The following is a 13,456-nucleotide window of genomic DNA, read 5'->3' as shown; positions in this document are numbered from 1 at the left end:
CCCGAGATCACAGGCTCTCCCCACTGCACCGTGGCGACCCACGCGGCAAGCGCCTCCCTCATCACTGCCACCCCCCCCTACCGCACCTCCCCCGACTGCCCCACTCCCGCCCCCACCCCCGCCAGATTTCTCCGCCGACGCCCCTCCATCCCCTCCCAAACACCGCGAGCCCGCACGGCCAGCTCCCTCGAGAAAAGTCGATCCTCCCCCCGAAGAGGTAGCTCCAGACACCTACTGCGTCTGGCCCGAGGCCCTGGACTACTACTATAACTACGCGGATAAAACGCCCACCTCTCCACCTGCTGCTGATCCGTTCGCGTCCTCTTTCAGCTCCGAAGCGTCCCGCAGTATAGCCTCCTCGACGACGGCAGATCCGAGAGCGCCGCAGCGGAAACTCAAGTTGAACTATGGCCAGGACATGTATGTCATCACGGTTCCCACCACGATCCCCTTCTCCGAGCTGATGGCCAAGATCGAGCTCAAGATCCGGCGCAACCCCCAGGCGACCCAAGCGGAGGGGGACCGGCTATGGATCAAGTTCCAGGACGAGGATGGGGACATGGTCACCATGAACTCGGATGAGGATGTTCGGCTCGCGTTTGCTAGCATAGCGGGGGCCGTCCACCTCTACGTCTCTTGAAGCTCTTGCAGGCTGCCGTTTTGTGTGTCAATATCTATTGCTATCTCGATTTATATGCCTATCTTGTTCTCGCCTCCCCCCCCCTCCCTATTTTTATCCCTCTAGTACTTATCTCCAGCTCTATTTCTTACTGTTATTATACTTCGTCTTTCATTTCTTTTTGGAAAAAATACTTTCGTTTGCATTTTTCTTTGTTTCTAGCATTTTCCCCCTATTTATTTATTTTTTTTTTTGTTTCGAGTTGATTGCATTTTCTTTCCTTTCTCTTCTTTTGTGTTATCTAATGTGCACTCTTTTCTTTCTATGCTTTTTTTTTCATTCTCTCATTATCAACATGTAGCTTTTGTGTAGCTTGCGTGTGCTTCTTCTAAAGAGAAAAGAAAAAAATGTAAAAAAAGAAAAACTCTCGCTCATTTTTTTTGGTAATGAACTTTTTTTATTTAGATGAGAAGATGTATACAAAGTGCTCCGTCCGATATCTGCGTGTCTGTAAATAGATAGATAGGTGGATAGATATAGATAAGAATAGGCAACTGAAGACATCCAAAAGTGACGTCCTATAAAAAAGGGGGGGGTAAATATCAAGGGGAAGCAGGGAAGGAGAGAAATGGAAAATATAACAACAAAGTATTTGTCATAAATGAAAAGCAGAAATTTACAGGCGAGTGGACAAACCAAAAACAAGCCATAGCCCCTTGCTCATCCCAGAAGTAAAACAAAAAAAAAATAAAAAATAGCTATGGAAATCTATAACTTGGCTTATCCAGATAAGAAGAGGCATATCTTCACGAGAGAAAAAAATATATATATAAAAGCAAGTCTACTTCCATGATTGGGGCATGGTTCCATACGCCTCGCCGCCTCTAACGGGGACCGAGCCGTTCGTTGAGATATAGTTCATCAGTGGCTCCTGTTCGCCGTTTGTCTTGGTGACGCTGCCGCAGATGTGGTGCACCACTCCCGCATCGTCGGTCCACTCCGTCATGGAGTGCCGGTGGGGCACCACCGTGATCACACCGTCACTCACCACCCGCGTTGTCAGCCCGCTCTGCGGCGGCTCCGTGTCGAGGTGGTGCTCCGTATGGACCTTCTGGAGCGGGCTGCCCATGCGAAGATCCAGGATACACAGCCAGATGCCAAGGAGCATGCCGAGGAGAGCAAGGGAGGAGAAAAAGACCACCACCTGGTCGAAGCCGACAAACTGGCGCAGCTGAGCAACGAGAAGCGGGAACCCCGTGAGCGACAGGTTCAGCGCCACGGTGCACAGCCCATAGGCGGTTCCGAGTTGCGTGTGGTCGACGAGCAGTGGTACACACGGCCAGAGCACGCTGGCAAACAAGGAATACCCCAGCCCCAGGCCCGCGAATCCAACCACCGGGGTGAGCCGGCACAGGGCCAGCACCAAGTGGCTGGCGCCCATGATCGCCGCCGAGATGGGCAAGAGCGTGCCGCGGTGGCCGTGTGTGTCCACCAGAAAGCCGCACAGAGGAGAGAGGATGGAGGCGATACTATCGGGGATCGATTGAACCAGCCCCGCCAGGTGCGGCTGGCCATAGTACCATTTGCTCTGAAGGAAGTCGGAACTGATGTGCATGAATGGCTGGATGGCCCCTGTAAAAGGCAACATAAAATATAGTCAAGTGTGAGTGGACCTCGCCATAAGCAAACTCTAACGAGCAAAGCGCATTTTACCATAAAGCATAATACAAATCAAGCATAGCACCCAGAAGGCGAGCCGTAGCGAGAATATCTCCTTCAGGTTCATCTTGTCATCCTCGTCGAAGGTATCCTCTCGCTCCTCGTCCGTTAAGAACGCCTGTGGAATACCAGACTCCGACCGTACGATAGTGCCGACGTGGCGTTTCCCGTCAAAACTGACCCCGGCACGCATGCGCGATTCAGGTCGATCGAGGCGGATGAGGGCGGTGGCGCAGAACGCAGAGAGTATACACAGGAAAGCGGCGGCCCAGCAGGCAGAGACGACACCAAGCTTTTGATCTATGTTCGGAGAGACTGTGTAGTTCAGGGCGGAGGCTACTCTGGCAATGGATAGGTTCTTGATGGAGTATATATGTGTTAGTTGTCGTGGAAAAATGGACCCTAGGGCAAGGAGGGAAAAAAAAACTTACCATTCCAAGTGCAAAAGAGAGCGCATACGATTTGAACCAGTCGGTGGTGATTTTAGCCTGGCTGACCTCAAGGCTTCCACCGCCAATACCGTAGATTAGTCTCCCGATACACATGATTGAAAAAGAGCGTATATACACGCCAAAGGCGAAGAGAACTTGCCCGATACATACAAAGAATGTAAAAGCGATAAGCATTCGATCCGCGCCCAAGCGGTCAACGCCGACGCCTCCTAGCAGGGGCATAAATATGTTGGGAAGAGAGGATATGGTGAAGAGAAGATTGAGCTGATACTGCCACGTCGCATAATCGGAGCCCAATCGCTCGTTGAGTTGGAGATTAAGCGCCTAAAGAAGTCCAAGACAGTGTGAGGTCATTTCTTTTGGGACATTGGAATAATCAGATTTCATATAAAATAAAACCTACCGCAGGTAGCTCGTATGCATAATAGTTGCCAAAGAGCAACAGACATGCCAGCAGCAGCACGATCCAGTGCCGGTACGTTAGCCGGCGTTTTTTCGGGGTCACTGGGGAGTGGAAGAGGGGAAATGCTGATTCATATTCATGAAACCTGCCGCCATTGTTCTCTAGAGGTCCAGCGTTGGGAGTCCGGTGCATGAAGTTGGGCAAGGCCAGAGAACAACACTTGAGGAAATGGATGAAGGCTATGGAGCGCAGCAATAGAGCAGGCCGATAATCAGTGGAGAATGGCAAGCACGCAGGATTCTTACAAGGGCAGGAAAATAATCGAAAATTTTGGAAATTTACAGAGCGAACGAAAACAAACAGGAGAGATAGGGGCTGATTTGATATAAGTCCCCACGCGAGTTACACGAATGCGTCTCCCTGGAGCTTGCCGATTGTATGGTTTTATATTCAGCCTAGAACTGTCAAAATCGGGCATTCTCCATCTACGCCCAAATAGGAAACCAAGAATTGTCGAAGTTTTGGGCCTAAAACTAGGCCGTTCTCCTCCGGTATTTCCCCACTTCTCTTTCTTTTTCTCTTTCTCCTCTCTTTCTCTTTCTCGCCTTCTTCCTATCTATTCTTTCTCTCCTCTCACTTTTCGTCGTCCTTCTTCCTTTTCTTTTTCTTTGCTATTCCCTTCCTGGTCTATTCCATCTTTCTCTCTTTGCTAGCCAGGTAAAAACACATGGTAGTCTGAAGTAACCATCTTACAATTTGTCCACGACTTCCAAGGCTATCACCCTGTGGGTCACGGGATAAATAGAGAATCTTTATTATATTGCTACGGCTGGTATTCATAGACTTGATATTCGCCGTCTTTGTCGGCACCGAAGCCTCTCTCCAGCTCCTTCTTTACAAGTCGAAACCCCCCGTTTTCCATTTCCCTTTCAAACAGCTCCAGCTCTTGCGAATACCCCCTCCTCCGCGGTAAACACATCAGGCAGACCCCCTTGGCTTTCTTCAGGTGTTTACGTATCACATGCGGTAGCAAGCGTGCATGCTCCGCCTCATAGACTACATCGGCAGCTAGCACCACGTCGAACATGCCAAGCTCATTTTCCTCGGCATACTTCCTCCAATCTAGGCGACGCACCTCCGCGTTAGCTTCGCACTGGTTCTCGCGCACGTTGTGAGCCGCATTTTCCAGCACACGGGCGTGGAAATCCGTAAGGACGACTTTACCGGCTCCCATTTTTGCGCAGACAATTCCGAGGAGCCCCGTGCCGGTCCCAAGCTCCAGTATGCGGAGATCAGCGGGGTTGGGGAGTAGAAGCCGCTGCGAGATGCGGCGAGCAAGAAGGGGTGCCGAATTCCAGGTGGTGAAACCTAGATGATCAGTGTCCTCGAAATTCGTTTCATGAATTAAGACTGGCAAGCTCTCTCCTTGCTCACGAGGAAAGCGCCATGTTCGGGACAGCGCACCTGTAGCTGTATTGGGGGAGAGAGGATATTATAATGATCTGTAATGGCTAGATGGGCACTAGCGGAAAGTGTAAGCGAGGGACGAAATGGGCTATTTACACATACCTTCGCGGCCACAAAACAGAGTGATGAGTTTTGCAGCGCGCTCAAGCATATCCTTCTCTACCTCTCCATTTTCCCCTTTTCCCTGTTGCTCCTCCTCCTCCTTCTCCTCCTTCTCCTCCTCTTCATTTTCCGCAACCACTCTGAGTAAAAAAGGAACAGCAACCCGGGTCAACTGCTCCCAGGCCCATTTGCTTTCTCCTTCGCTCTCCTCTGACTCCTCTGAATCGGCACTGATATCTTTCAAACGAGGGATGACCGTCTCGAAGAATTGAAGCCGACACTTCTCCTCGAGCTGGGATATAATATCATTCCGCAATAGCGCATCCAAGTTTTTCTCACGGGATTTGGTAAGAAGATAACTTTGAATCCTAGAGAAGAGTTCAGTATCGTTTTGCATTTATCAGTCTAGAAAGCGTTTCTCAAAGTGATTGAGGGGTCCAGAAATAGGAAGAGGCGGAAGAGAGCAGAATGGATAGAGGTTAAAAGATGTAGAGTGAAGAGGGGAGACAACCAAAGTTGGGTGACTTTCCAACGCGGATGGAGACCACGCCTTAATGAGGAGGGCGATCAGGCTGAAAATGCCTCAACAATAAAATCAAAATAAAACTTAGTTGACAAAAAAGTTGGACGAAATCGTTACATAGGGGGAGAAATCTCACGGTGAAAAGCCACACTGTGGCAACTTGTCAACCGACAAGCGATATATCAAGAACCATTCATTTTTGCACGCACTTGTATCCTATCGCGTTTTGGCTAAAATTTCTTCATTGCCGACAAACAATGATGTTTTTCACTATCCTAGTTCTTTATATCATGATTTCCGACTACCCCTCAGTCCACAAACTAGCCATTTTGTGCTATTTCGCTGAGGTATTCATTTTGGATGCAGTATCCTGAAAATTACTCCTTTATGGTCCAATAGAGTTATTCTTACAAGAACCGGCATATATTTAAACTGGCAAAATCACCATGTATACGTATATATTCCGAGCTGATTGCATTGCAAACTGCACACTCGAATCTGCGATTCAACCTACAGCGGCAGCATAAATTTATTGTTAAATAACCCGTTCTAAAGATAAATTAAAGGGAAAAAAAGAAACTCAAAGTATTCGTTACAGAAAAAGATATAGTTCACGCACACTCATATTAGGGTTCTATTCCAGCCAGGAAAGAAATGTAGTAAATGGTGGATAGAGGCTTCCTATTAAAGGCTTAGCCAAGTCGATAGCCTGTTCCCCAGTTATGCTCCCCTCTGTTTGTTCGTCCCCGGCTCGAATCGTCGTCTCTCCCCGAAGTCCATCTTGAAGGCTGCATTTGAACTCCTCTACCAATCCTCTGTCCACCCGCCTGCTGTCTAGTTGGGAACATTTGTTTTAAAATTTGAGGTGTTTGAATAATACGACGACCACCATGCTGCAGTGGATATTCGGTATCAAGGTAATTGTAGAGATAGGCGCCAGCTGCACCTGCGATCATATCATATGGGACTCTTCCATTAATAATCAAGTCCCAGCCAATATAGAGAAACGCAAGATATTTGGCCTAATATTGTAGAATATCTAAATATTCAAGAGAAACTAGATATGAGCAATAGAATTCAACAAACCTTGAAAGGCATCCCATAGAATCTCATAGGTTGCTCTGAATATTTGATTCCCCAGAGTGATATGCAAGAAAGCACTAATGCACGTCCCAGAATTGGATATTGATAACAGTAGGCCGCTGGCATAACAACAAGCAAAGTGAATATATAAAAATAGAGGTAATCTGCAATTTGTCCCCGAAAGATCTCCTGCTCCAATTGGGTGCTGTAACGCCAGAAACTATACATGAAAATTATAAAGTCGAAACCTCTTGGCAGGAAAAAGAGAGAGGTAATGAGACGCCATAGCTAGCAAAATGGAGAAAACATATCTTAGTAAGTAAATTTATATATTTAATCACTAAAAAGTCAAATTACTTGTAGTTCCCACAGGAGATCAAAATCTAATTTTGTCCAGTTCCAAAACCAGAGCCACGATCCAACGGAAATGATGGCTAGTGCAGCAAACATCCAGCGTGTGCATGGAGGCATAGACTGAAACCATGCATTTATTTCCGATCGTATGCTAGATTGCGGTGGATTCCTGTTCATTCTATTATTTTCTTCGAAGAAACTCGAGTTTGCGAACGAACTAGTAGTTTGTTATATAAGAAACCGATCTTGAAATTATGTGACGTGGGCCAATCGCTCTTAATATCTATCAGAAATCGACCTTACAGTACTGCTAAGATATGATTTCTAGCGTAAGGTGGAACATATGTCCCCAACTAGCTCGAATAGGCTGGTTTGCACACTTGGGATATGCGTGGAATTTTCAACCACTTCAAATTCGCATCAAGTTTACTCTGCACATTTTTCACTCATTTCTTCAAAGACTTTATTCGGCACAATTCGAATTGAGAGGTTAAAATATATCATCGAGCTTTAATTAGCAAGTACTTCAGTTTTTTTTTAATTCAGTCTTTTGATTTCAATACGCCACTCTAATCCATCACCACCCCGAGCCCACCAAGAGTCACGTTACATTAAATGTTTTCAATATATTTTTGTTAAATTGAGACCTTGGCGGTGAAAGCCCAGGCCAAAATCTCAAATCTTCACATAATAAATGGGCTATGCAAAACCACGTTAAAACCAGAAGGCAGTTCCACTTTGAGTGCCTTATCTACATCCTATTGATCTGGCCATCAAAATAGCACTGATAGTATGTCTGGCAAGAATAGTGTTACACGCTTTCAAATAACAGGACCGTGTCTATTTATTACTAATAGAACACGTATTTAATATTTGACCAAAACGTCTTCACAATTTCCTTTATCTATGTGACGCAACACAAAAATCCATTGGGCGATTTGCTTATCAGTGATTATTTATTTTGTCAGTTTTTCTCCTTTTCAGTAGTTTTATTTTTCTTTTACCAGTATCGATAGACCCTCCTAATGCCAGTCCCCGAACAGGCATCATGTAAGCTATTGATTACTCGTTTGACTAATTGGATTAATAATGGATGGTATAATTTGCATTAAGCTAATGACATTGCCACTATAACTGTCACCCCCTCGAAACGTAAACCCCAATCCGAAACACAGGTGTTTATATTATTTGCCCTCGCTCAAAAATTAATTCCCTAACACTCTAAAACTTCACAGCCAATCTCTAAGCGCACAGCAACCGAATCCACCATGCCCACTGCTCTTCCTTCTGACCATTCCTCTCCCTCATCCACCTCCGCCTCCTCCTCCTCCTCCTCGACTATGATGCAATCCACAACTGTTACTAATACCGCATCCTCACCCGCTAAGGCCAAATCTTTTCAGCAGAATGACAACTCTTTCCTGACACAAACCAACACGACGGAGATCACATATATGCATGTGGAAAAGCCGCAAAATCAGATCACCGCCGAACAACACTCTGCGTCTCTTAGTGCTGCATGCTTCGCAGCTGGTCCAGGGTCTAGCAGCATGCCACTAGAAGGCCCAATGTCTGTGCCATCAAAGAAGATATCCGAGATTTGGACGCGACGAAAGGTTCGTGGTCATTAAACAAATTCGAGGAGACGAGAGGTGCCTTCATTGTTTTCGTTTTTCAATTTCGCAAAAAAAGTTTTTTTCATCTTGATTCATAATTTTATATAGAAAAAAAAACCTTAAAGAGTAATAATTTGGTTTGAAATAATGGTTATAGGAAGATATACATTATTTTGAATTCATATAAAGTTATAAAATGTCAACTCCAGTACAATATCTGTCCAAAATTGCTCAGTGGGTTGGGTTACCATGCTCTTCCATCCTCATTCTATGATTTCACAATAGGGCTTTCTTTCCTACCAGCGTAGCCTGTCCAAGATTCGTCATATAGAGCTACGTGTTTCGCACCAACCATCTCCAGGGCCAAAAACAAGACGGAGGCAGTAATTCCACTCCCTATGGTGGGCAAAGCAAAAATTAGGGCTATAGTCACCAAGCAAGCGTATACATGTGTAAGTGCATATACGTTACCACAGCTAGTCACAATGCGCGTGTCGGAAGGATCTTTTCCAAGGAGATCGCGGAACAATGTCTTCAGCTCTTCTGGCTCGAGAAGTTGGCCATCCTTGATCACACGCTGAAACGGCAATGAGAGGGAATGCGGCATATGGCCACTGGATAGTCCGGGTCGCGGCTCAGGGTCAGTACCATGGAACCTTAGGTTGCAAAAATGCGCTGTTGAATTTTATCTTTTCAAAATGCTCGAGTTTGCAGAGCACGTACCTTCCCTCGGGTCGCGCATCCAGTACCAACTCAAAATCGGGTGAATTAGGGCCATTTTGGATATTGGCTCTGATTTGCTCGTAGCTACGAACAAGTTCGTTCTTTAGAACTGGCAATGCATACTTTTTCGCCTGCAATAGCATGTAATGAGAGTAGGCGCATAAGTAAAAGCAAATTTATCCTGAAAAAAAGGGGTTGCTTACCGAAATCTTTGGCTCGCCGCTCTCCACCGCCCTGTTTTCCGAGAGCCATTTAGGCATGCCTCCATTCAGCACAGAAACCTTTTCGTGGCCGAATACTTTGAAGGTCCACCATACACGACAAGCCGAAAGAATTCCATGTACATCGTATACCACAACATGATCTTCATTGTCGATCCCAAGTTTTCCTAAAACGGTGATACATATGAGCTGAGTGGACAACTGAGATTTCATCAATCTAATTACCAACTGAATCGGCAAAGACTTGAGGAGTAGGCAACATATGAGGCAAATGATTGGAATGGTCCTTAATTTCATCAATACCAAAGAATCTCGCACCCTAGCATTTATGGTATTAAGATAAGACTTGAAAAATTATCATCATAAGATTGGAAAGGACCAAGGTTCGTACAGGAAGATGTTTCTCGAGAAACTCTTTCTTGGGATCACGATTCACGTTCGGCATGTGCCAAGAACCGTCAAGTACGACGGTTTTATTCTCGTTCAGATTCTCAGCAAGCCAACTGGTGGAAACCAGAGCAGGGGTGGCCATTGCTAAGTGATTATTAAGTCCATTAATAATTGTGGCAAATAGAAATACTGAATATAGAGCATAGAGAGAATCCCAAGAATTGAATAAAATCTTAGTGGAGTATGTACTTTTAGTCCTGGAAAAGTTCCTCGGCGAGATACTTCTAGCAACCGGAAAGGATGTCGATCTAATTAGGCTGAGCATAGGGTTATTCTTAAGTAATGAATGAGGTTAGATACAATCTCGTGTAACTCTCCCGGTAGTCAGGCGCGCGGCGCAGCAATTCAGAATTCCAAAGACGCGTCTAAACGCGATTTATATACCTCTATGTAACTAAACACTATTCTTTAATTTCAGAATTGAAATTTAATATTCTTTCCTCCTTTCTTTTTTTATTATTATTCTTCCCTATTATTATTCTTTTTTTCTTCTTTTTCTCCTTTTAGGTTGTTCACCGCCCCGGCATATCAGGCTCGACGCGTTTAATTATCGGCAATGGCGACAAAGGGTAAACAAGAGCTCGACACCGACGGTCAAAAAGTAAAAGTTGTGTGCCGCGTACGCCCCTTCCTCAAACCAGAATCCTCAGAGGCAGAGAACCCCATGATACAGGTTGAAGATACCGCGCTCAGAATTACCAATCCACGTAATCCAGCAGAAAACTTAGTATATCAGTAAGGACAAACACGGCTGTTTTTATTTCCATTCCATTGAATAACATTTTGCTACCATAGTTTTTCCTCTTGCTATGGTGAAACCTCTTCGCAGAAAGATATCTTTGACCGCGATGTAAAACCGGTGATTGAACAAGTGTACCGCGGACTTGTAAGTGTCCATGATTTCATTTGAAGGATTCCACTAGCTCAATATTACCTTAGGATGCAACCGTGTTCTCCTATGGCGTCACCGGATCTGGAAAAACCCATACAATCCAAGGCTCGACAAAGGATCCAGGCATTATACCACGCACCGTTCAATCGCTAATGATGAAGAAGAAGCGATCGCGAAATCTATGCATCGATATCAGAATATCATACATGGAAATTTATAAAGAGCATGTGTTTGACCTTCTAATTCCACGTCACACAGTGAGTCTTACCGTCGTACTATTCTTTGTTAACCCCAGCTAATTGAAAGGGCCTGGTTGTTTTTTTATCGCAATAGCAAAATCCACAGGGTCTTCCTATTCGAGAGGATGGAAATCGAAATGTATTTGTTGCTGATTTAACCGAAGTATGGCATGGGATGTATTGGTTCATTTACGAGCAAAGAGTTAATGCACTGCTTCTATTCTTGCACTACAGAGAGATATAAATTCCTATGATGATTTTGAAAAACTGTTTAAGTAAGTATCGTCGAATCAAGACCGGCTCTAAACTTGTGAGTGATAAATATTTTTAAATTTAGTCAAGCGTGCAAGAACCGTTCAACGGCCAGTACAAAACTCAACTCACACTCGAGCAGATCCCATGCCATCCTGTTTGTTTATGTAAGTCCCTTCCAAGATACTAGCTCTCTCTTCTTTCTGTTTAAATTCTCTCCTGCAACATTAGGTGGATATTGAGGATAAGAAAAACGGGAAAAATTACTCCGGTAAAATAAGTCTTATTGATCTTGCGGGCTCGGAGGACAATCGCCGCACCGGCAATGTGGGAAAAGAACGCATGACCGAGAGTGGATCCATAAACAAATCGCTGTTCGTGCTCGGCCAAGTTGTTGAGGCTCTCAACTGCGGATCAACAGTGAGTTTATTCTCTGCTTCGCCCAAGTTTAGAGAATTGCATAGGCTGATAATGCAATTGTCCATGATACCATAGCGTATTCCATATCGCGATTCGAAAATGACGAGAATCTTGCAGCATTCATTGGGCGGGAAAAGCGTAGGAATGATGATCGTGAACATAGCACCCGAAAAGCAGTTCTACATGGACACTTATAAGTAAGTATCCATTTGTTTTTTCCTCTTATATACTCGCAGGATCTGAGTCATCTCATTTTTATTTCTCACTGTCTCACTAGTACTCTAAATTTTGCGACAAAGAGTAAAAACATCGAAAATAAGCCAGTTATCAATGAGCCAACATGTATGCCACTCCTGTGAACATTTCTGTGCTATTTGTGACTAACCGCCCACTGAACTTAGGTGCCAAGCAACCCAACCGCTCTGCCAACCTCGGAAAACCTGCGCGCGCCATTTATCACGATGAAAATCAACCGATTACTAAGCTCAAGCGTCAGTCAAGCTCTTCTGTAGAATCTGAACGCCCTCTCAAGAAGCAGGCAGTAGGCTCGGCGCGAGTGCACTCGAGTGCTGCGCCCGCTACGGAACGTAAACCATTACAGTCTCGCCCTATTCAGCCTGTTCGGGGTAGAGCATTGGCCGTAAAGTCATCGTCCAACCTCGGGTCTACCTATTCGGCCATGAGCGGAGCTGAGCTCGAGCGAATGGTGACGCAGATTGTTGAGAAAAAAATGAAGGAAATTAATCAAAAAGAGAAGGCCACGAAACCCCAAAGGTAATCGTCCTGAATATTTATCCAGTGCTCGAAGACTGAAGCTAATGATGGGCCGGTTTACCCCTTGCAGTCAAACGGGACCAAGCTTAAGAGAGGAAATCTATAGTGAGATGGAGCACCTGAACAAATTGAACATAGTCGCAGATGCCAAGGCTTTTAATTCCGTAGTGGAGAAAATGGGCGTGAGCGAGCTGGTTCCCTTGGAACCTCTCAAAGAAAAGCCCGTGGTTAAGAAGGAAGTGAAGTCAGAGCCTAAGCAACCAAAAGAGAGCGACATTGCGCAAGAGTTTCGAGCTGATAGGTATGTTCTTCTTTCATATTTTTTGCAACCGAAAATTTCACCTTGATGGATGTCGATATTTATAATGTCACATAGTGATGCTAAAACGGATGCTGTGATCGCTGGGCTCCTGACCCCGGAGACCAAATCCAAGACCGCCGTTGCCCACGTAAGGTTGGCAAAGAAGGCGCATAAGGAGGGGGATCTTAAGCTTGCGCTCGATTTGTATGAAAAAGGTACTCTATAGGATCCCCCCAATATTCTTTATACCCAGCCTTTTGACATCTTTTGCATCCTAGCCTCGGTCTACATGCCAGAAAACGAAAAACTTCACGCCAAGATTTTGCACGTTCGCGAAGAACTAGAAGGGGTCCGACCTGCAAAGCGAAAACGCAAACTTAGACAAAAAATGGAGATATTTGCGGACAATCAGGATGATGAGAAGGAAAACCGACCACTGCCGCCCAGGTCTCCGCCCATGGTATTGAAAGAGCTAGAGCTGAAGGCTACGATGAGTGGAGGGTTCGACTTCTTCGAAGAAGGGATAAAGAGACAGGCGACGAAGCGAGGGAGGAAGGCAAAGGCTGCCGCATCTTAGTCTGCCATCTTCGAACTAGATATTTAAAACATTCTTTGTATTTTTTTCTTTATTTTTTCCTTTTCCGTGTTTTTTATCAGTTATGCCCATGGATTTTTCTTGCGTCTTTTTTATATTTTTTTAGTGTTTTTTTTTCTCCCTATAATTCTTGTTTTCTTTTCCCTTTGCGTTATGAGTCTAATATTAAGAGTTTGCTGTTGAACTGAGATCGACTCCACACGAGGGCATGGCTGGTCACTAGAGCAAGAAACAATTTTATTGGAGAACAA

At 45.1% G+C, this 13,456-nt stretch overlaps 7 protein-coding genes across 7 annotated transcripts; 3 read left to right on the top strand and 4 right to left on the bottom strand.

Moving 5' to 3' along the window:
- Positions 1-13: 13 nt before the first annotated feature.
- Positions 14-640, top strand: VTP21DRAFT_4542 (uncharacterized protein; the record flags this gene model as incomplete). Its single annotated transcript, XM_069394965.1, has 1 exon — positions 14-640. A coding segment is annotated over one exon (627 nt), but the record flags the coding sequence as incomplete, so codon positions are not given.
- An 820-nt stretch (positions 641-1,460) lies between these two features.
- Positions 1,461-3,385, bottom strand: VTP21DRAFT_4541 (uncharacterized protein; the record flags this gene model as incomplete). The annotated part of the gene is made up of 4 exons (XM_069394964.1): positions 1,461-2,251; positions 2,333-2,696; positions 2,770-3,114; positions 3,194-3,385. 4 exons carry the CDS (start codon positions 3,383-3,385, stop codon positions 1,461-1,463), a joined length of 1,692 nt encoding a protein of 563 aa, XP_069256149.1.
- Positions 3,386-4,016: 631 nt separating this feature from the next.
- VTP21DRAFT_4540 (uncharacterized protein) lies at positions 4,017-5,159 on the bottom strand (the record flags this gene model as incomplete). Its single annotated transcript, XM_069394963.1, has 2 exons — positions 4,017-4,663; positions 4,763-5,159. The coding sequence occupies 2 exons, from the start codon at positions 5,157-5,159 to the stop codon at positions 4,017-4,019; spliced, it is 1,044 nt and encodes a 347-aa protein (XP_069256148.1).
- Positions 5,160-5,977: 818 nt separating this feature from the next.
- VTP21DRAFT_4539 (uncharacterized protein) lies at positions 5,978-6,899 on the bottom strand (the record flags this gene model as incomplete). Its single annotated transcript, XM_069394961.1, has 3 exons — positions 5,978-6,307; positions 6,372-6,656; positions 6,726-6,899. The coding sequence occupies 3 exons, from the start codon at positions 6,897-6,899 to the stop codon at positions 5,978-5,980; spliced, it is 789 nt and encodes a 262-aa protein (XP_069256147.1).
- An 848-nt stretch (positions 6,900-7,747) lies between these two features.
- On the top strand, positions 7,748-8,353 carry VTP21DRAFT_4538 (uncharacterized protein; the record flags this gene model as incomplete). The annotated part of the gene is made up of 3 exons (XM_069394960.1): positions 7,748-7,772; positions 7,836-7,897; positions 7,958-8,353. 3 exons carry the CDS (start codon positions 7,748-7,750, stop codon positions 8,351-8,353), a joined length of 483 nt encoding a protein of 160 aa, XP_069256146.1.
- Positions 8,354-8,606: 253 nt separating this feature from the next.
- VTP21DRAFT_4537 (uncharacterized protein) lies at positions 8,607-9,997 on the bottom strand (the record flags this gene model as incomplete). The annotated part of the gene is made up of 7 exons (XM_069394959.1): positions 8,607-8,734; positions 8,810-8,994; positions 9,062-9,192; positions 9,265-9,449; positions 9,508-9,601; positions 9,674-9,816; positions 9,922-9,997. 7 exons carry the CDS (start codon positions 9,995-9,997, stop codon positions 8,607-8,609), a joined length of 942 nt encoding a protein of 313 aa, XP_069256145.1.
- Positions 9,998-10,288: 291 nt separating this feature from the next.
- VTP21DRAFT_4536 (uncharacterized protein) lies at positions 10,289-13,187 on the top strand (the record flags this gene model as incomplete). The annotated part of the gene is made up of 13 exons (XM_069394958.1): positions 10,289-10,467; positions 10,528-10,618; positions 10,672-10,881; positions 10,958-11,026; positions 11,098-11,138; positions 11,201-11,282; positions 11,347-11,535; positions 11,611-11,732; positions 11,813-11,877; positions 11,937-12,309; positions 12,380-12,610; positions 12,686-12,825; positions 12,889-13,187. 13 exons carry the CDS (start codon positions 10,289-10,291, stop codon positions 13,185-13,187), a joined length of 2,091 nt encoding a protein of 696 aa, XP_069256144.1.
- Between the last annotated feature and the right edge of the window lie 269 nt (positions 13,188-13,456).

This window comes from Calcarisporiella thermophila (genome assembly GCF_041956535.1).
Source record: "Calcarisporiella thermophila strain CBS 279.70 unplaced genomic scaffold VTP21scaffold_2, whole genome shotgun sequence".
NCBI lineage: Eukaryota > Fungi > Calcarisporiellomycota > Calcarisporiellomycetes > Calcarisporiellales > Calcarisporiellaceae > Calcarisporiella > Calcarisporiella thermophila.
Note: the sequence above shows the minus strand (reverse complement) of the source record. Positions and strands in the feature narration are given on the sequence as shown.